Here is a 22268-nt window from a genome sequence, read left to right on the forward strand (position 1 = left end):
CAGGATAGGATAGGTCTTTATTGTCATTGCACAAGTACAACGAAACTTTGTTTTCAGCGCAAAGCTGTTCAAGATTAGACAAACAAACAGTGCACAGTAGGGGTGTAACGGTACGTGTATTTGTATTGAACCCTTTCGGTACGGGGGTTTCGGTTCGGTTCAGAGGTGTACCGGACGAGTTTCCACACGGACATATTAAGTAGCCGCCTGCGCTTCCTTCTGCCTGTCTCTGTCAGTCCTCTACACAGCACCCAGTATTGTCCCACCCACACAACCATCTGATTGGTTACATACAGAGCGGTAACAGCCAATCAGCAGTGCGTATTCAGAGCGCATGTAGTCAGTGCTTAGTGTTTAGCAGGTAATCATCAGGCGGCGGACTCTCCCCAAATGATAATAAACACCTCCCAGTCAACTACTAGTAACATCACTATGAGCCCGTTGACCTTCTAGAAACATAAACGGCAGCTCAGCTTGCTCGCAGTCCTGGCTTGAGGTGAAGGCTAATTCGCTTTTAGCGTAACGTTAGCTCATTTTGTCGTGTGTCTGTGTTACGGACAGCAAAGCCCTGTCTGTCTGTTATTTCACTTTACCCTTTTCTGTGTTGATTGAGCTGTGTTGAAGCAGGACATTATGTTAAATGAAGACTTTCTGCCTCTTATAGTTGATATAATAATGTAACTGCATCATTAAAGGCCTACTGAAACCCACTACTACCGACCACACAGTCTGATAGTTTATATATCAATGATGAAATCTTAACATTGAAACACATGCCAATACGGCCGGGTTAACTTATAAAGTGCAATTTTAAAATTCCCGCCACACTTCCGGTTGAAAAACTCCTTTGGATATGATTTATGCGCGTGACGTCACAAAATCCACGGAAGTGGTCGGACCCCATCGGACCCGATACAAAAACCTCTTGTTTTCTTCGACAAAATTCCACAGTATTCTGGACATCTGTGTTGGTGAATCTTTTGCAATTTGTTTAATGAACAATGGAGGCTGCAAAGAAGAACGTTGTTGGTGGGATCGGTGTATTAGCGGCTAAGTACAATACTTACAGCAACACAACAAGGACTACTTACTATGCCTAGCCGATGCTTGCCGCCAAACCCACGGATGAAGTCCTTCGTTGCGCCGTCGATCGCTGGAACGCAGGTGAGCACGGCTGTTGATGGGAAGATGAGGGCTGGCTGGCGTAGGTGGAGCGCTAATGTTTTTATCATAGTTCTGTGAGGTCCGGTTGCTAAGTTGCTAAATTAGCCTTAGCGTCGTTAGCAACAGCATTGTTAAGCCTTACCAGGCTGAGAATTTTTAACCGTGTAGTTACATGTACATGGTTTAATGGTATTGTTGATCTTCTGTCTATCCTTCCAGTCAGATGTTTATTTATTTTGTTTCTATCTTCATTTGAGAACGATGCTATCACGTTAGCTCAGTAGCTAAGTGTGTCACCGATGTATTGTCTTGGAGATAAAAGTCACTTTAAATGTCCATTTTGCGTGCTCGACTCTCATTTTCAAGAGGATATAGTATCCGAGGTGGTTTAAAATACAAATCCGTGATCCACAATAGAAAAAGGAGAGTGTGGAATCCAATGAGCCAGCTTGTACCTAAGTTACGGTCAGAGCGAAAAAAGATACGTCCATCACTGCCTCTCTAGTCCTTCACTGTAACGTTCCTCATCTACGAATCTTTCATCCTCTTTCAAATTAATGGGGTAATCGTCACTTTCTCGGTCCGAATCTCTCTCGCTCCATTGTAAACAAAGGAAGATTGTGAGGAATACTAGCTCCTGTGACGTCACGCTACTTCCGGTACAGGCAAGGCTTTTTTTTATCAGCGAGCAAAAGTTGAGAACTTTATCGTCGATTTTCTCTACTAAATCCTTTCAGCAAAAATATGGCAATATCGCGAAATGATCAAGTATGACACATAGAATGGATCTGCTATCCCCGTTTGAATTTTAAAAAATCATTTCAGTAGGCCTTTAAGCCTACATGAACTCCATGGTGTTCAGGGATGAATAGTCTCTCCTCTTGCTATTGTACCATTTTTTCAGCTATGGTTACACTAATCATTAGTAAGGCAGCAGCCTAGTTTTGAATGGCAGGGTCCCTGCTATCACATGTTGATAAAAATATAACATTTACATAATAAAAATCAACTACAGGCTTCCCAAATGCTGTAATAAATTAAGCATGATGAGTTGACTTGAAACTGTTTAAAGGCCTACTGAAAGCCACTACTACCGACCACACAGTCTGATAGTTTATACATCAATGATGAAATCTTAACATTGCAACACATGCCAATACGGCCGGGTTAACTTATAAAGTGCAATTTTAAATTTCCCGCTAAACTTCCGGTTGAAAACGTCTATGTATGATGACGTATGCGCGTGACGTCAATAGTTAAACGGAAGTATTCGGACACCATTGAATCCAATACAAAAAGCTCTGTTTTCATCTCAAAATTCCACAGTATTCTGGACATCTGTGTTGGTGAATCTTTTGCAATTTGTTTAATGAACAATGGAGACTGCAAAGAAGAAAGTTGTAGGTGGGATCGGTGTATTAGCGGCTGGCTGTAGCAACACAACCAGGAGGACTTACTTGGATAGCAGACGCGCTAGCCGACGCTAGCCGCCAACCGCACGGATGATCGGGTGAAGTCCTCCGTCCTTCCGTCGATCGCTGGAACGCAGGTGAGCACGGGTGTTGATGAGCAGATGAGGACTGGCTGGCGTAGGTGGAGCGCTAATGTTTTTATCATAGCTCTGTGAGGTCCCGTTGCTAAGTTAGCTTCAATGGCGTCGCTAGCAACAGCATTGTTAAGCTTTGCCAGGCTGGGAAGTATTAACCGTGTATTTACATGTACATGGTTTAATAGTATTGTTGATCTTCTGTCTATCCTTCCAGTCAGGGGTTTATTTATTTTGCTTCTATCTGCATTTGAGCCCGATGCTATCACGTTAGCTCAGTAGCTAAAGAGCTTTGCCGTGGAGATAAAAGTCACTGTGAATGTCCATTTCGCGTTCTCGACTCTCATTTTCAAGAGGATATAGTATCCGAGGTGGTTTCAAATACAAATCCGTGATCCACAATAGAAAAAGGAGAAAGTGTGGAATCCAATGAACCCTTGTACCTAAGTTACGGTTAGAGCGAAAAAAGATACGTTCTGCACTGCACGCTAGTCCTTCACTCTCACTTTCCTCATCCACAAATCTTTCATCCTCGCTCAAATTAATGGGGTAATCGTCGCTTTCTCTGTCCAAATCTCTCTCGCTGCTGGTGTAAACAATGGGGAAATGTGAGGAGCCTTTCAACCTGTGACCTCACGCTACTTCCGGTACAGACAAGGCTTTTTTTTATCAGCGACCTTTATCGTCGTCGTTCTCTACTAAATCCTTTCATCAAAAATATGTCAATATCGCGAAAAGATCAAGTATGACACATAGAATGGATCTGCTATCCCCGTTTAAATTTTTAAAAACTATTTCAGTAGGCCTTTAATGTTGATTAACGTGGACAGAATTATTATAGTGTTCCCAATGTTAAAAGGATAAAGCCATTGTTTACAAATTTGGTAAATAAATAGCCAAAAAAAATTATATTTTGTTGTTTTCTTACTGTACCGAAAATGAACCGAACCATGACCTCTGAACCGAGGTGCGTACCAAACCGAAATGTTTGTGTACCGTTACACCCCTAGTGTACAGGTTTACAGAACAGGAACGCTGATGGGTCGCCACAAGGCGCCCCGCAAAAGATGGGAAAAAGGTCAACGCTGAGGAAGGATGAGTAAAAAAATACAATACTCCCCCTTAGGAGCCCAGTCTGGAGTGGGAAAAAACCTCCATAGCAAAACACATATACATACCACAACGCACATCTCCAGATATCTAGCAACAGAGGGGAGGGAGTGGGGGGGCCATGGTGGCTGGCCGCAGCTCTCAGGCGCTGCCCATCCTTCCTTCACCCCTATGGGATTTGCGTTGAGGGCGTTAGATTGGGGGCGGGGTATGTGTGTGTTGCGTATATTTTTGTGGATGTGTGTGTGTAAGCCTGCCGCGTGTCTTTGTTTCACGGCCTTGATGTCGTGCAGCCGATAAGTCCCAAAGTCAGCAACAACAACAGGTGTGTGTCCGTGAGAGATAAGTGAAACATAGTGAAACCCAATATCTAAGTTACATTTAAACCAGTTTGGGTGGGTAAAGTGTCTTGCCCAAGGACACAACGGCAGTGACTAGGATGGCGGAAGCGAGTATCGAACCTGGAACCCTCAAGTTGCTGGCACGGCCACTCTACCAACCGAGCTATGCCTGTGGCGGCATAGCTCTGCAAGCAGCGGGGAGGGCGAAGTGGACTAGATCCAGTTTTTAAACACTTCTAGGAACAGTCAAAATGAACAGGGTTGTTTTGGCTGCGGCTGTAGGCAACCTCCCGATGGCAGTAGTTGCATCTACCAACCCGTGCATGTGCGACGGAGAGTGTATCTTAGTCAACCTCACTTTGCGTTAGGCTCGGTAGTCCGCACGCTTGCAGGGACCACCTGGTGTAAACCGCCATGACTGAGCGCCGCTCCCTTTGTCGCAGGTTTCCACCTGAGCGGCACGGTGCGCGAGCCGGCCACGTCGTCGGAGGCGGAGGCGCAGTGCAGCGTGAGCATCAGCTTCGACCGCTGCAAGATCACGGCGGTGACGTGCGGCTGCGGCAACAAGGACATCTTCTACTGCGCCCACGTGGTGGCGCTCTCGCTCTACCGGGTGCGCAGCCCCGAGCTGGTCAAGCTGCGCCTGCCCATCTCCGAGACGCTCTTCCAGATGAACCGGGACCAGCTGCAGAAGTTGGTGCAGTACCTGATCACCGTGCACCACACCGAGGTGCTGCCCACCGCCCAGAAGCTGGCCGACGAGATCCTGTCCCAGAACTCCCAGATCAACCAAGTCCACGGTCAGAAGAACTTCAATACGCTTATTTTCTATTTGTACTACTACTGTGTTTTTATTCGCTTATTTTCTATTTGTACCACTACTGTGTTTTTATTCCCATAAATGTATTCTTACTATAGTCAATAGTGTTTTAACAGGCATATTTGAACAAAGTTAACTAGAAGGTAGTAAAAGTTAGTAAATTAGAAGGTAAAACAGGTTAATAGAAGGTAAAAGAAGTTAAAGAGAAGGTAAATATAAGGGAAAGAAGATACAAAAAAGTAATTGTTAGGTAAAAAAAAGAAGGTAACGAAGGCAAATAGAAGGTAAATAAAAGGTAAAAGAACAAATTCAGGGTAAAATCATGTAAATAGAAGGTAAAGGAAGTTATGACAGGTAAATAAAATGTAAATTGAGTGTAAAAGAGACTGAGACTTAGACTTAGACAAACTTTATTGATCCACAAGGGAAATTGTTCCACACAGTAGCTCAGTTACAAAGGATGGAAAGGACAATGCAGGTATAAAGTAGACTAAAAATGTACCGTTGTAGCAATATAAAATATAACATATATATGTAATATTTACATATTATTTAGACAGTATATCATATATACTGATATATTTTTATATAATATATACAACAAATAACAATGACCATGTACAATATTACAGTATATGTAACAGCTTCAGCATAAAATACACATTATAGAGGGTAAATCAAAGGTAAAATATGTAAAATAGAAGGTAATTCAAAGGTAAGATGTTAATCGAAATGTAAATATAAGGTAAAGTGAGGTAAAGGAAGGTAAATAATAGGCAAAATAAGGTGACTAAAAGGTAAAAGACGCAAAATAGAAGGTAAATAAAAGGTAAAAGATGTTAAATATAAGGTAAATTGAGGGTAAATAAAAGGTCAAATAAGGTGGATAAGGGGTAAAAGACAAATAGAAAGTAAATAAAAGTTAAATTGAGGGTAAAAGAAGGGAAATAGGAGATAAAAGAAGTTAAATAGAAGGTAAAAAAGGTACATAGGTGGGAAATAAAAGATAAATAGGAGAGAATGGAAGTTAAATAGAAGGTAAAAAAGATAAATGGGTGGTAAAAGGTAGAAGAAGGAATATATAAGGTAAATGGGTGGTGAAAGAAGGAATATAGAAGGTAAATAAATTAAATAGATGGTAAAAGAGGTAAAGGTCAAATAAAGTAAATTGAGGGTGAAAGAACATAAATGATGAATAGAAGGTAAAATAAGTTAAATAGAAGGTAAATAAAAGGAAAAGAGAAGGTAAAATAAGTGAAAAGGGTAAATAAAAGGTAAATTAAGGTCAATAGAAAGTAAATAAAAGGTAAAAGAAGAAATATGGAAGCTAAATAGAAGGTTAAAAAGGTAAATAAAAGGTCAAGTAAGGTAAATTGAAGGTAAAAGAAGAATTATAGAATGTTAAAAAGGTAAATAGAAGGTAAAATAAGTTAAATAGGAGGCAAAAGATGATGAAACAAGGTAAAATAATTGACTAGGAAATAAAAAAAGATCCATCCACATATTTTGGATTAAAGGATTTAGACCTGAGTATAAAAAGTGTGATACAGACCAAGTTAGATTGAGTAATCGCCCGCAGGCGCTCCTGATCCGACGGCCGGGGCCAGCGTGGACGACGAGAACTGCTGGCATCTGGACGAGGAGCAAGTCCAGGAGCAGGTCAAGCTCTTCCTGTCCCAGGGGGGCTACCACGGCTCGGGCAAGCAGCTCAACCTGCTCTTCAGCAAGGTGAGACCGCCGCTACGCTAGCTGGCTAGCCGGGCCAGCGCTCACACACACCTGGTGTGCGCAGGTGAGAGAGATGCTGAAGATGAGGGACTCCAACGGCGCCCGCATGTTGACGCTGATCACCGAGCAGTTCATGGGGGACCCCCGACTGGCGCTGTGGAGACAACAGGGGACCACCATGACCGACAAGTACAGGCAGCTGTGGGATGAACTCGGTACCCAAAAAGTTCTCATTAGCTTTGCAAGTAACATCACATGCTAATCATCGCCATGTTAGGCCCCTCCCTCTCCCCTTCTAAACCAATGACAGAAGTTTAACAATTTATTCTACAAACAACAGCAAAACCAGCACTGTTTGGGCAATCTCTAAAATGGTCGCCCATCTCTCATGCTTTTGTCCACCGAGGTTGCATCGCCTTGCTGGGTAATGAAACTGAAAGTTAACCTGACATGTGACATGCAGTTAGTGACAGGAACGGGCATACTAGCATAGCAGTCAGCTAATGTGCAACATACAAACCAAAGTATTTAATAAGACGTAATGAGATATTGCTCTTTATCTAAGGCTCCCAAACAGCAGGGGGCAGCATCTTGCCATTGAAACCTTATCTTGTAAATCTACCTACATTCATCTATTAGAAGAATATAATTATATCTAAACATGTACAAAAATCTACCAACATTTATCTAGTTTATTTTATTTAAAATATATTTATAATTATATAGAAAATATACCTAAATACATCTCAACATTTTGTTAAAAAAAACCCATTAAAAATTAAATAGAAATATTTACAAAAATCTACCTACATTTATGTAGTTTATTTTAGATAAAATATATTTATGATTATATAGAAACATTTACAAACATATACCTAAATATATTTCAACATTTTGTTAAATAAAAACATTTAAAATCATACAGAAATATTTACAAAAATGTACCTACATTTATCTAGTTTCTTTTAATTAAAATATATTTGCATTTCTATAGAAATATTTAGAAAATATGCCTAAATATATCTCAACATTTTGTTAAATAAAAACATTTAAAATTAAATCTACCTACATTTATGTAGTTTAGTTTAAATAAAATATATTTATAATTATATAGAAAAATATACCGAAATATCTCAACATTGTGTTGAATAAAAACATTTCAAATTATATAGAAATATTTACAAAAATGTACCTACATTTATCTAGTTAATTTAAATTAAAATATATTTATAATTATATAGAAAAATATTCCTAAATTTATCTCAACATTTTGTTAAAAACATTTGAAATTTTATAGAAATATTTACAAAAATTTACCTACATTTATGTAGTTTATTTTAATTAAAATATATTTATAATTATATAGAAATATTTAGAAAAATACACCTAAATATATGTCAACATTTTGTTAAATACATTTAGAATTATATAGAAATATTTACAAAAATCTACCTACATTTATCTGATTTATTTTATTTGAAATATATTTATAATTATATAGAAACATTTAGAAAAATATACATAATATCGCAACATTTTGTTAAATAAACACATTTAAAATTATATAGAAATATTTACAAAAATCTACCTACATTTATTTTGTTTATTTTAATTAAAATATATTTATAATTATTTAGAAAAATATACCTAATTATATCTTAACATTTCGTTAAATAAACATATTTAAAATGATATAGAAATATTTACAAAAATGTACCTACATTTTTCTAGTTAATTTTAATTAAAATATATTTATAATTATATAGAAAAATATTCCTAAATGTATCTCAAAATTTTGTTAAAAACATTTTAAATTATGTAGAAATATTTACAAAAATCTACCTACATTTGTCTAGTTTGTTTAAATTAAAATATATTTATAATTATACAGAAATATTTACAAAAATATACCTAAATATATCTCAACATTTTGTTAAACAAAAACATTTAAAATTATATAGAAATATTTACAAAAATCTACCTACATTTATCAAGTTTATTTTAATTAAAATATATTTATAATTGTATAGAAATATTTAGAAAAATACACAAATATATCTCAACATTTTGTTAAACAAAAACATTTAAAATTATATAGAAATATTTACAAACATCTACCTACATGTACGTATGTAGTCTATTTTAATTAAAATATTTGTATTTATATAAAAAATCTACTAAAATATACCTCAATATAACAACATTTTGTTAAATAAAAACTTTTTTAAATTATATAGAATATTTACTAAAATGTACCTACATTTATGTAGTTTATTTTGATTAGAATATATTTACAATTATTCAGAAATGTTTAGAAGAATATACCTCAATATATCTCAACATTTTTGTTAAAAACATTATATAGAAATATTTAGAAAAATCTACCTACATTTATCTAGTTTATTTTAATAAAATATATTTATAATTATATAGAAAAATATTCCTAAATATATAACACTTTTTTTAAAAACATTTCAAATTATATAGAAATATTTACAAAAATCTACCTACATTTATCTAGTTTATTTTAATTCAAATATATTTATAACTGTATAGAAATATTTAGAAAAATACACCTAAATATATCTCAACATTTTGTTAAATAAAAACATTTAAAATTATATAGAAATATTTACCAATATCTACCTACATGTTTGTAGTCTTTTTTAATTAAAATATATTTGTATTAATATCAAAAATCTACTAAAATATACCTCAATATATCAACATTTTGAGGTATATCAACATTTTGTTAAATAAAACCATTTAAAATTATATAGAAATATTTACTAAAATGTACCTACGTTTATGTAGTTTATTTTGATTAAAATATATTTACAATTATACAGACATGTTTAGAAGAATATACTTAAATATATCTCAACATAAGCGGAAGAAGATGGATGGATGGATGGATATCTCAACATTTTGTTAAAAACATAAAAGTATTTAGAAAAATATACCTACATTTATCTAGTTTATTTCAATAAAATGTATTTATAATTATATATTTTTTTAAATTACAAAAATATACCTAAATATATCTCAACATTTTGTCAAATACATTTAGAAATATTTACAAAAATCTACCTAAATTTATCTAGTTTATTTTAATTAAAATATATTTTTAATTATAAAGAAAAATATACCTAAATATATCTAATTTTGTTAAATAAAAGCATTTAAAATTATATAGAAATATTTACAAAAATCTACCTATTTTATCTAGTTTCTTTTTATTCAAATATACGTACAATTAAAAGAATATGCCTAAGTATATGTCAACATGTTATTAAATAAAAAAAATTAAAAAATACCACTCCACTTTAACTTAAAGACAGCATAAGTCCATCCCAGACGGTTAATAATAAATAGGTGGGTGTTTTTCGTGCCAACCATCGTTCTCCATTGAGCAAACCTTTGCCAACATTGCACACTACAAAATACTCAAAGTGGGTACGACTCCTGCTGATATCGTACGGGATGAGCATTCCAGTATCGCCATGGTTAGTGAATATGAGGGACAGCATTAAAGTTCATGTTTTGTAGTCATGGAGGGTCTATTTTAGTTGGAAGTTCTTGCTCTGCGTTTCATCACTTGACACCTCCCCCCATCCCCCTCTCTCCCCGTCCTTGGTGTGGTCCTAACAAAGAGACAAGGAGAATCATAATAATAATAATAATAATAATAAGCCCCGCCCCCACATGTCATCTGTCATCCTTGATTTATCCTCTCTCCTTGTCCTTTGTCCTTCCTCCCTTCCTCCCTTCCTCTCTCTTGTCATTTCAAGCATCCACACGTGACCAATAAAGTTGTGTGTGCGTGTACGTGTGTGTGTGTGTACGTGTGTATGTACAGGGGCGCTGTGGATGTGCATCGTGCTCAACCCCCACTGCAAGGCGGAGCAGAAGGCCTCGTGGCTGCGGCAGCTTCGCCGCTGGAATGGCGTGGACGTGTGCCCCCTGGAGGACGGCAACCACGGCGGCGAGCTGACCCACCTGACCAACGCTCTGCCCCACGCCGGCAGCCGAGGTGAGGCCACGCCCCTTCCTGCATCAACGCCATCGCAATTTAATCAAGTCGGCATTTCCCACCTCCATCCATCCATCTTCTTCCGCTTATCTGAGGTCGGGTCGCGGGGGCAGCAGCCTAAGCAGGGAAGCCCAGACTTTCCTCTCCCCAGCCACTTCGTCCAGCTCGTTAGTTGTTTTTTTTTGGCAATCCGCGGCTCAATCGTTAGCATTCTAATACTAGCTTGCTAGCATTTTGACTCACTTTGCAGGTGTACTGTTAGCATTCTAACGTTAAAATGCTAGCTTTTTTCAAGCTAATTTGGTAGGTATACACCTCAGTCATATTTTGGTGCTTGATGCAAGCTAATGTTAGCATGCTAACATTTTAAACACATTTTTCAGGTAGACACCTTGCTACTTCACGCATGTTACACTTAGCATTTTTTGCACGCTAACATTAGCATGTTAGCTTTTTTAGTTAATTTAGCAGGTATACGCCTCAGTGTCATTTGGTATTTCACTAATGCTAACTCTAAGGATGTTATTGTTAGCATGTTAGCATGCTAGCGTAAAAATTTTTTTTTAGGTACACATAGAGTAATATATTATGGTACCTGATGCATGTTCATTAGCATTTTAGCATCCAGCCTTTTTAGCTCATTTTGCTCATGTGTTTTGTTACTTGATGCTATCTGGCCAGCTTGCTAACTGTTAGCATTTCAGTGTGGCTTTGGGTCTTCAGCATTCAGACAAAATTTCTACTAAAGGTGTCCAAAATGTGGCCCGAGGGCCAATGGCGGCTCGTGGCTTATTTCTTTTAACGGCCTGCGTCACAACTGTTAGCATGCTAATATACCGTACCATACCATACCTACTTTATTTATAAAGCCCTTTAAAAACAACCACAGTTGAAGAACAAAGGGCTGTACACCACAAAGAAATATTAGCATGCTAGCTTTTTTTTGCAAATTTTGCAGGTATACACCTCAGCCTCAGATTTTTTTTTACTAGACGAACAATAGTGTTAGCATTATAATGCTAAAATGCTAGCTTTTTTCAAGCTAATTTGGTAGGTATACACCTCAGTCACATTTTGGTGCTTGATGCAAGCTAATGTTAGCATGCTAACATTTTAAACACATTTTTCAGGTAGACACCTTGCTACTTCACGCATGTTACACTTAGCATTTTTTGCACGCTAACATTAGCATGTTAGCTTTTTTAGTTAATTTAGCAGGTATACGCCTCAGTGTCATTTGGTATTTCACTAATGCTAACTCAAAGGATGTTATTGTTAGCATGTTAGCATGCTAGCGTAAACATTTTTTTTTAGGTACACATAGAGTAATATATTATGGTACCTGATGCATGTTCATTAGCATTTTATCATCCAGCCTTTTTAGCTCATTTTGCTCATGTGTTTTGTTACTTGATGCTATCTGGCCAGCTTGCTAACTGTTAGCATTTCAGTGTGGCTTTGGGTCTTCAGCATTCAGACAAAATTTCTACTAAAGGTGTCCAAAATGTGGCCCGAGGGCCAATGGCGGCTCGTGGCTTATTTCTTTTAACGGCCTGCGGCACAACTGTTAGCATGCTAATATGCCATAACATACCAACTTTATTTATAAAGCCCTTTCAAAACAACCACAGTTGAAGAACAAAGGGCTGTACACCACAAAGAAATATTAGCATGCTAGCTTTTTTTTTCAAATTTTGCAGGTATACACCTCAGCCTCAGATTTTTTTTACTTGACGAACAATAGTGTTAGCATTATAATGCTAAAATGCTAGCTTTTTTCAAGCTAATTTGGTAGGTATACACCTCAGTCACATTTTGGTGCTTGATGCAAGGTAATGTTAGCATGCTAACATTTTAAACACATTTTTCAGGTAGACACCTTGCTACTTCACGCATGTTACACTTAGCATTTTTTGCACGCTAACATTAGCATGTTAGCTTTTTTAGTTAATTTAGCAGGTATACGCCTCAGTGTCATTTGGTATTTCACTAATGCTAACTCTAAGGATGTTATTGTTAGCATGTTAGCATGCTAGCGTAAACATTTTTTTTTAGGTACACATAGAGTAATATATTATGGTACCTGATGCATGTTCATTAACATTTTAGCATCCAGCCTTTTTAGCTCATTTTGCTCATGTGTTTTGTTACTTGATGCTATCTGGCCAGCTTGCTAACTGTTAGCATTTCAGTGTGGCTTTGGGTCTTCAGCATTCAGACAAAATTTCTACTAAAGGTGTCCAAAATGTGGCCCGGGGGCCAATGGCGGCTCGTGGCTTATTTCTTTTAACGGCCTGCGGCACAACTGTTAGCATGCTAATATACCATACCATACCAACTTTATTTATAAAGCCCTTTCAAAACAACCACAGTTGAAGAACAAAGGGCTGTACACCACAAAGAAATATTAGCATGCTAGCTTTTTTTTGCAAATTTTGCAGGTATACACCTCAGCCTCAGATATTTTTTACTTGACAAACAATAGTGTTAGCATTACAACGCTAAAATGCTAGCTTTTTTCAAGCTAATTTGGTAGGTATACATCTCAGTCATATTTTGGTGCTTGATGCAAGCTAATGTTAGCATGCTAACATTTTAAACACATTTTTCAGGTAGACACCTTGCTACTTCACGCATGTTACACTTAGCATTTTTTGCACGCTAACATTAGCATGTTAGCTTTTTTAGTTAATTTAGCAGGTATACGCCTCAGTGTCATTTGGTATTTCACTAATGCTAACTCTAAGGATGTTATTGTTAGCATGTTAACATAGTACTGTTAGCATGCTAGCGTAAACATTTTTTTTTAGGTACACATAGAGTAATATACTATGGTACCTGATGCATGTTCATTAGCATTTTAGCATCCAGCCTTTTTAGCTCATTTTGCTCATGTGTTTTGTTACTTGATGCTATCTGGCCAGCTTGCTAACTGTTAGCATTTCAGTGTGGCTTTGGGTCTTTAGCATTCAGACAAAATTTCTACTAAAGGTGTCCAAAATGTGGCCCGAGGGCCAATGGCGGCTCGTGGCTTATTTCTTTTAACGGCCTGCGGCACAACTGTTAGCATGCTAATATACCATACCATACCATACCAACTTTATTTATAAAGCCCTTTAAAAACAACCACAGTTGAAGAACAAAGGGCTGTACACCACAAAGAAATATTAGCATGCTAGCTTTTTTTTGGCAAATTTTGCAGGTATACACCTCAGCCTCAGATTTTTTTTTATTTGACGAACAATAGTGTTAGCTTTATAATGCTAAAATGCTAGCTTTTTTCAAGCTAATTTGGTAGGTATACACCTCAGTCATATTTTGGTGCTTGATGCAAGCTAATGTTAGCATGCTAACATTTTAAACACATTTTTCAGGTAGACACCTTGCTACTTCACGCATGTTACACTTAGCATTTTTTGCACGCTAACATTAGCATGTTAGCTTTTTTAGTTAATTTAGCAGGTATACGCCCCAGTGTCATTTGGTATTTCACTAATGCTAACTCTAAGGATGTTATTGTTAGCATGTTAGCATGCTAGCGTAAACATTTTTTTTTAGGTACACATAGAGTAATATATTATGGTACCTGATGCATGTTCATTAGCATTTTAGCATCCAGCCTTTTTAGCTCATTTTGCACATGTGTTTTGTTACTTGATGCTATCTGGCCAGCTTGCTAACTGATAGCATTTCAGTGTGGCTTTGGGTCTTCAGCATTCAGACAAAATTTCTACTAAAGGTGTCCAAAATGTGGCCCGAGGGCCAATGGCGGCTCTGGCTTATTTCTTTTAACGGCCTGCGGCACAACTGTTAGCATGCTAATATACCATACCATACCATACCAACTTTATTTATGAAGCCCTTTAAAAACAACCACAGTTGAAGAACAAAGGGCTGTACACCACAAAGAAATATTAGCATGCTAGCTTTTTTTTTTGCAAATTTTGCAGGTATACACCTCAGCCTCAGATATTTTTTTACTTGACGAACAATAGTGTTATCATTACAACGCTAAAATGCTAGCTTTTTTCAAGCTAATTTGGTAGGTATACACCTCAGTCATATTTTGGTGCTTGATGCAAGCTAATGTTAGCATGCTAACATTTTAAACACATTTTTCAGGTAGACACCTTGCTACTTCACGCATATTACACTTAGCATTTTTTGCACGCTAACATTAGCATGTTAGCTTTTTTAGTTAATTTAGCAGGTATACGCCTCAGTGTCGTTTGGTATTTCACTAATGCTAACTCTAAGGATGTTATTGTTAGCATGTTAGCATGCTAGCGTAAAAAAATTTTTTTAGGTACACATAGAGTAATATATTATGGTACCTGATGCATGTTCATTAGCATTTTAGCATCCAGCCTTTTTAGCTCATTTTGCTCATGTGTTTTGTTACTTGATGCTATCTGGCCAGCTTGCTAACTGTTAGCATTTCAGTGTGGCTTTGGGTCTTCAGCATTCAGACAAAACTTCTACTAAAGGTGTCCAAAATGTGGCCCGGGGGCCAATGGCGGCTCGTGGCTTATTTCTTTAACGGCCTGCGTCACAACTGTTAGCATGCTAATATACCGTACCATACCATACCTACTTTATTTATAAAGCCCTTTAAAAACAACCACAGTTGAAGAACAAAGGGCTGTACACCACAAAGAAATATTAGCATGCTAGCTTTTTTTTGCAAATTTTGCAGGTATACACCTCAGCCTCAGATATTTTTTTACTTGACGAACAATAGTGTTATCATTACAACGCTAAAATGCTAGCTTTTTTCAAGCTAATTTGGTAGGTATACACCTCAGTCATATTTTGGTGCTTGATGCAAGCTAATGTTAGCATGCTAACATTTTAAACACATTTTTCAGGTAGACACCTTGCTACTTCACGCATGTTACACTTAGCATTTTTTGCACGCTAACATTAGCATGTTAGCTTTTTTAGTTAATTTAGCAGGTATACGCCCCAGTGTCATTTGGTATTTCACTAATGCTAACTCTAAGGATGTTATTGTTAGCATGTTAGCATGCTAGCGTAAACATTTTTTTTTAGGTACACATAGAGTAATATATTATGGTACCTGATGCATGTTCATTAGCATTTTAGCATCCAGCCTTTTTAGCTCATTTTGCACATGTGTTTTGTTACTTGATGCTATCTGGCCAGCTTGCTAACTGATAGCATTTCAGTGTGGCTTTGGGTCTTCAGCATTCAGACAAAATTTCTACTAAAGGTGTCCAAAATGTGGCCCGAGGGCCAATGGCGGCTCTGGCTTATTTCTTTTAACGGCCTGCGGCACAACTGTTAGCATGCTAATATACCATACCATACCATACCAACTTTATTTATGAAGCCCTTTAAAAACAACCACAGTTGAAGAACAAAGGGCTGTACACCACAAAGAAATATTAGCATGCTAGCTTTTTTTTGCAAATTTTGCAGGTATACACCTCAGCCTCAGATATTTTTTTACTTGACGAACAATAGTGTTATCATTACAACGCTAAAATGCTAGCTTTTTTCAAGCTAATTTGGTAGGTATACACCTCAGTCATATTTTGGTGCTTGATGCAAGCTAATGTTAGCATGCTAACATTTTAAACACATTTTTCAGGTAGACACCTTGCTACTTCACGCATGTTACACTTAGCATTTTTTGCACGCTAACATTAGCATGTTAGCTTTTTTAGTTAATTTAGCAGGTATACGCCTCAGTGTCGTTTGGTATTTCACTAATGCTAACTCTAAGGATGTTATTGTTAGCATGTTAGCATGCTAGCGTAAAAATTTTTTTTTAGGTACACATAGAGTAATATATTATGGTACCTGATGCATGTTCATTAGCATTTTAGCATCCAGCCTTTTTAGCTCATTTTGCTCATGTGTTTTGTTACTTGATGCTATCTGGCCAGCTTGCTAACTGTTAGCATTTCAGTGTGGCTTTGGGTCTTCAGCATTCAGACAAAATTTCTACTAAAGGTGTCCAAAATGTGGCCCGGGGGCCAATGGCGGCTCGTGGCTTATTTCTTTAACGGCCTGCGTCACAACTGTTAGCATGCTAATATACCGTACCATACCATACCTACTTTATTTATAAAGCCCTTTAAAAACAACCACAGTTGAAGAACAAAGGGCTGTACACCACAAAGAAATATTAGCATGCTAGCTTTTTTTTGCAAATTTTGCAGGTATACACCTCAGCCTCAGATATTTTTTTACTTGACGAACAATAGTGTTATCATTACAACGCTAAAATGCTAGCTTTTTTCAAGCTAATTTGGTAGGTATACACCTCAGTCATATTTTGGTGCTTGATGCAAGCTAATGTTAGCATGCTAACATTTTAAACACATTTTTCAGGTAGACACCTTGCTACTTCACGCATGTTACACTTAGCATTTTTTGCACGCTAACATTAGCATGTTAGCTTTTTTAGTTAATTTAGCAGGTATGCGCCTCAGTGTCATTTGGTATTTCACTAATGCTAACTCTAAGGATGTTATTGTTAGCATGCTAGCGTAAACATTTTTTTTTAGGTACACATAGAGTAATATATTATGGTACCTGATGCATGTTCATTAGCATTTTAGCATCCAGCCTTTTTAGCTCATTTTGCTCATGTGTTTTGTTACTTGATGCTATCTGGCCAGCTTGCTAACTGTTAGCATTTCAGTGTGGCTTTGGGTCTTCAGCATTCAGACAAAATTTCTACTAAAGGTGTCCAAAATGTGGCCCGAGGGCCAATGGCGGCTCGTGGCTTATTTATTTTAACGGCCTGCGGCACAACTGTTAGCATGCTAATATACCATACCATACCAACTTTATTTATAAAGCCCTTTAAAAACAACCACAGTTGAAGAACAAAGGGCTGTACACCACAAAGAAATATTAGCATGCTAGCTTTTTTTTGCAAATTTTGCAGGTATACACCTCAGCCTCAGATTTTTTTTTACTTGACGAACAATAGTGTTAGCATTATAATGCTAAAATGCTAGCTTTTTTCAAGCTAATTTGGTAGGTATACACCTCAGTCATATTTTGGTGCTTGATGCAAGCTAATGTTAGCATGCTAACATTTTAAACAAATTTTTCAGGTAGACACCTTGCTACTTCACGCACGTTACACTTAGCATTTTTTTAACATTAGCATGCTAGCTTTTTTAGTTAATTTAGCAGGTATACGCCTCAGTGTCATTTGGTATTTCACTAATGCTAACTCTAAGGATGTTATTGTTAGCATGTTAACATAGTACTGTTAGCATGCTAGCGTTTGATGCTAATGCATGCTAATGTTAGCATGCATCCCAGTTATAAGGCCTATTTTGTTCTCAGATCCGCTGAGTCGTGCCCAGCGCACGGTCTTCACGCGAGCCATCGAGGCCTGCGACCTCCACTGGCAGGACCCCCACCTGCAGCACATCCTCACCGAGGAGCGTTACGCCGGCCGCTGTTACCGCGACGACCTGGGCGCCGCCCTCTTCGACGGGCGCGGGTGGCCCCTGTGGCACGGTGAGCCAGACAAACACAATTGGGGGAAAAAAAGCAAAACATGCTAAAACTTCTCATGTCCGGGCACAGAGCACGTACCCACGGCGTGCGCACGGGTGGACGCGCTGAGGTCACACGGGTACCCCAAGCAGGCGCTGCGGCTGGCGGTGGCCGTGGTCAACACGCTGAGGAGGCAGCAGCACAAACAGCTGGACGTCTTTCGCAGCCACAAAAAAGGTTGTTTTTTTTTACAAATGAATTGTTTTCCTACACAACCTAGAAGAGTCCTAAACGTACTCTGAGTAAAGATATTGATGACTAATTCATTAGTTAAAGCACACAGTTTATTTAGTCATAGTCGCTGTTAAAAATGAAAAGTCATTAAAATAGAAATCAACATAACATTTCTGAGAATTTATATATGAATAGAAGGTCATGTCATCAATGTAACATTTATAGATTTGAGGTATAATTATGAAGATAAACATGAAAGAAACATTAAATATATGTTTAGGAGGTAAAAAATATTTTTTTTCTTACATCTACTATCAAAAATGTATATTTAGGCACATTTTTATGATTATTTCTACACAATTGTACATATGTTTAACAAAATACTGAGATATATTTAGGTATTTTTCTAAATGTTTCTATATAATTAGGAATATATTTTGATTAAAATAAACTAGATACATCTTTGTAAATATTTCTATATAATTGTAAATGTTTTTATGTAACAAAATGTTGAGATATATTTAGGTATATTTTTGTAAATATTTCTATATAACTTGAAATGTTTTTATTTAACAAAATGTTGAGATATATTTAGGTATATTGGTGTAAATGTTTCTATATAATTATGAATATGTTTTAATTAAAATAAACCAGATACATGTAGGTAGATTTTTGTAAATATTTCTATATAATTGTAAATGTTTTTATTTAACAAAATGTAGAGATATTTTTATGTATATTCTTCTGAATATTTCTATATGATTGTAAATATATTTTAATTAAAATAACCTAGATAAATGTAGGTACATTTTTGTAAATATTTCTTTGTAATTGTTTTTATTTAACAAAATGGTAAGATATATGTAGGTATATTTTTATAAATGTTTCTATATAATTATAAATATATTTTAACTAAAATAAACTACATAAATGTAGATAGATTTTTATAAATGTTTCTATATAATTTTAAATGGTTTTTTTTAACAAAATGTTCAGATACATTTAGGTAGATTTTTCTAAATATTTCTTTATAATTATAAATATATTTTAATCAAAATAAACTAGGGAAATGTAGGTAGATTTTTGTAAATGTTTCTATATAATTTCAAATGTTTTTAACAAAATGTTGAGAAATATTTAGGTATATTTTTGTAAATATTTCAATTTAATTATAAATAGATTTTAATTAAAATAATCTAGATAAATGTAGGTACATTTTTCTAAATATTTTTTATATAATTTGAAAGGTTTTTATTTAACAAAATGTTGTGATATATATAAGTATATTTTCCTAAATTGTTCTATATAATTATAAATATATTTTAATTAAAATAAACTACATACATCTTTGTAAATATTTCTATATAATTGTAAATGTTTTTATGTAACAAAATGTTGAGATATATTTAGGTATATTTTTGTAAATATTTCTATATAACTTGAAATGTTTTTATTTAACAAAATGTTGAGATATATTTAGGTATATTGGTGTAAATGTTTCTATAAAATTATGAATATGTTTTAATTAAAATAAACCAGATACATGTAGGTAGATTTTTGTAAATATTTCTATATAATTGTAAATGTTTTTATTTAACAAAATGTAGAGATATATTTAGGTATATTCTTCTGAATATTTCTATATGATTCTAAATATATTTTAATTAAAATAACCTAGATAAATGTAGGTAGATTTTTGTAAATATTTCTTTGTAATTGTTTTTATTTAACAAAATGGTAAGATATATGTAGGTATATTTTTATAAATGTTTCTATATAATTATAAATATATTTTAACTAAAATAAACTAGATAAATGTAGATAGATTTTTATAAATGTTTCTATATAATTTTAAATGGGTTTTTTTAAACAAAATGTTTAGATACATTTAGGTAGATTTTTCTAAATATTTCTTTATGATTATAAATATATTTTAATCAAAATAAACTAGGGAAATGTAGGTAGATTTTTGTAAATGTTTCTATATAATTTTAAATGTTTTTAACAAAATGTTGAGAAATATTTAGGTATATTTTTGTAAATATTTCAATTTAATTATAAACAGATTTTCATTAAAATAAACTAGATAAATGTAGGCAAATTTTTCTAAATATTTTTTATATAATTTGAAAGGTTTTTATTTAACAAAATGTTGTGATATATTTAAGTATATTTTCCTAAATTGTTTTGTATAATTATAAATATATTTTAATTAAAATAAACTACATACATCTTTGTAAATATTTCTATATAATTTAAAATGTTTTTATGTAACAAAATGTTGAGATATATTTAGGTATATTTTTGTAAATATTTCTATATAACTTGAAATGTTTTTATTTAACAATATGTTGAGATATATTTAGGTATATTGGTGTAAATGTTTCTATATAATTATGAATATGTTTTAATTAAAATAAACCAGATACATGTAGGTAGATTTTTGTAAATATTTCTATATAATTGTAAATGTTTTTATTTAACAAAATGTAGAGATATTTTTAGGTATATTCTTCTGAATATTTCTATATGATTCTAAATATATTTTAATTAAAATAACCTAGATAAATGTAGGTAGATTTTTGTAAATATTTCTTTGTAATTGTTTTTAATTAACAAAATGGTACGATATATGTAGGTATATTTTTATAAATGTTTCTATATAATTATAAATATATTTTAACTAAAATAAACTAGATAAATGTAGATAGATTTTTATAAATGTTTCTATATAATTTTAAAAATTTTTTTTAACAAAATGTTGAGATACATTTAGGTAGATTTTTCTAAATATTTCTTTATAATTATAAATATATTTTAATCAAAATAAACTAGGGAAATGTAGGTAGATTTTTGTAAATGTTTCTATATAATTTTAAATGTTTTTAACAAAATGTTGAGAAATATTTAGGTATATTTTTGTAAATATTTCAATTGAATTATAAACAGATTTTCATTAAAATAAACTAGATAAATGTAGGTAAATTTTTCTAAATATTTTTTATATAATTTGAAAGGTTTTTATTTAACAAAATGTTGTGATATAATTAAGTATATTTTCCTAAATTGTTCTATATAATTATAAATATATTTTAATTAAAATAAACTACATACATCTTTGTAAATATTTCTATATAATTTTAAATGTTTTTATGTAACAAAATGTTGAGATATATTTCTATATAACTTGAAATGTTTTTATTTAACAAAATGTTGAGATATATTTAGGTATATTGGTGTAAATGTTTCTATGTAATTATGAATATGTTTTAATTAAAATAAACCAGATACATGTAGGTAGATTTTTGTAAATATTTCTATATAATTGTAAATGTTTTTATTTAACAAAATGTAGAGATATTTTTAGGTATATTCTTCTGAATATTTCTATATGATTCTAAATATATTTTAATTAAAATAACCTAGATAAATGTAGGTAGATTTTTGTAAATATTTCTTTGTAATTGTTTTTATTTAACAAAATGGTACGATACATGTAGGTATATTTTTATAAATGTTTCTATATAATTATAAATATATTTTAACTAAAATAAACTAGATAAATGTAGATAGATTTTTATAAATGTTTCTATATAATTTAAAAAATTTTTTTTAACAAAATGTTGAGATACATTTAGGTAGATTTTTCTAAATATTTCTTTATAATTATAAATATATTTTAATCAAAATAAACTAGGGAAATGTAGGTAGATTTTTGTAAATGTTTCTATATAATTTTAAATGTTTTTAACAAAATGTTGAGAAATATTTAGGTATATTTTTGTAAATATTTCAATTGAATTA

The 22268-nt window shown here is 33.9% G+C and overlaps 1 protein-coding gene across 1 annotated transcript in view; it reads left to right on the top strand.

Moving 5' to 3' along the window:
• zswim6 (zinc finger, SWIM-type containing 6) overlaps nt 1–22268 on the top strand; it is a 74870-nt gene that overhangs the window by 25818 nt on the left and 26784 nt on the right. The window contains exons 2-7 of the mRNA XM_062057378.1: nt 4605–4961; nt 6561–6709; nt 6774–6924; nt 10569–10742; nt 18075–18251; nt 18321–18467. Coding sequence (XP_061913362.1) covers nt 4605–4961; nt 6561–6709; nt 6774–6924; nt 10569–10742; nt 18075–18251; nt 18321–18467 — 1155 coding nt within the window. The remainder of the gene's footprint in view (nt 1–4604; nt 4962–6560; nt 6710–6773; nt 6925–10568; nt 10743–18074; nt 18252–18320; nt 18468–22268) is intronic.

This window comes from Entelurus aequoreus, linkage group LG08, assembly GCF_033978785.1.
Source record: "Entelurus aequoreus isolate RoL-2023_Sb linkage group LG08, RoL_Eaeq_v1.1, whole genome shotgun sequence".
NCBI classification, from domain to species: Eukaryota; Metazoa; Chordata; class Actinopteri; order Syngnathiformes; family Syngnathidae; genus Entelurus; species Entelurus aequoreus.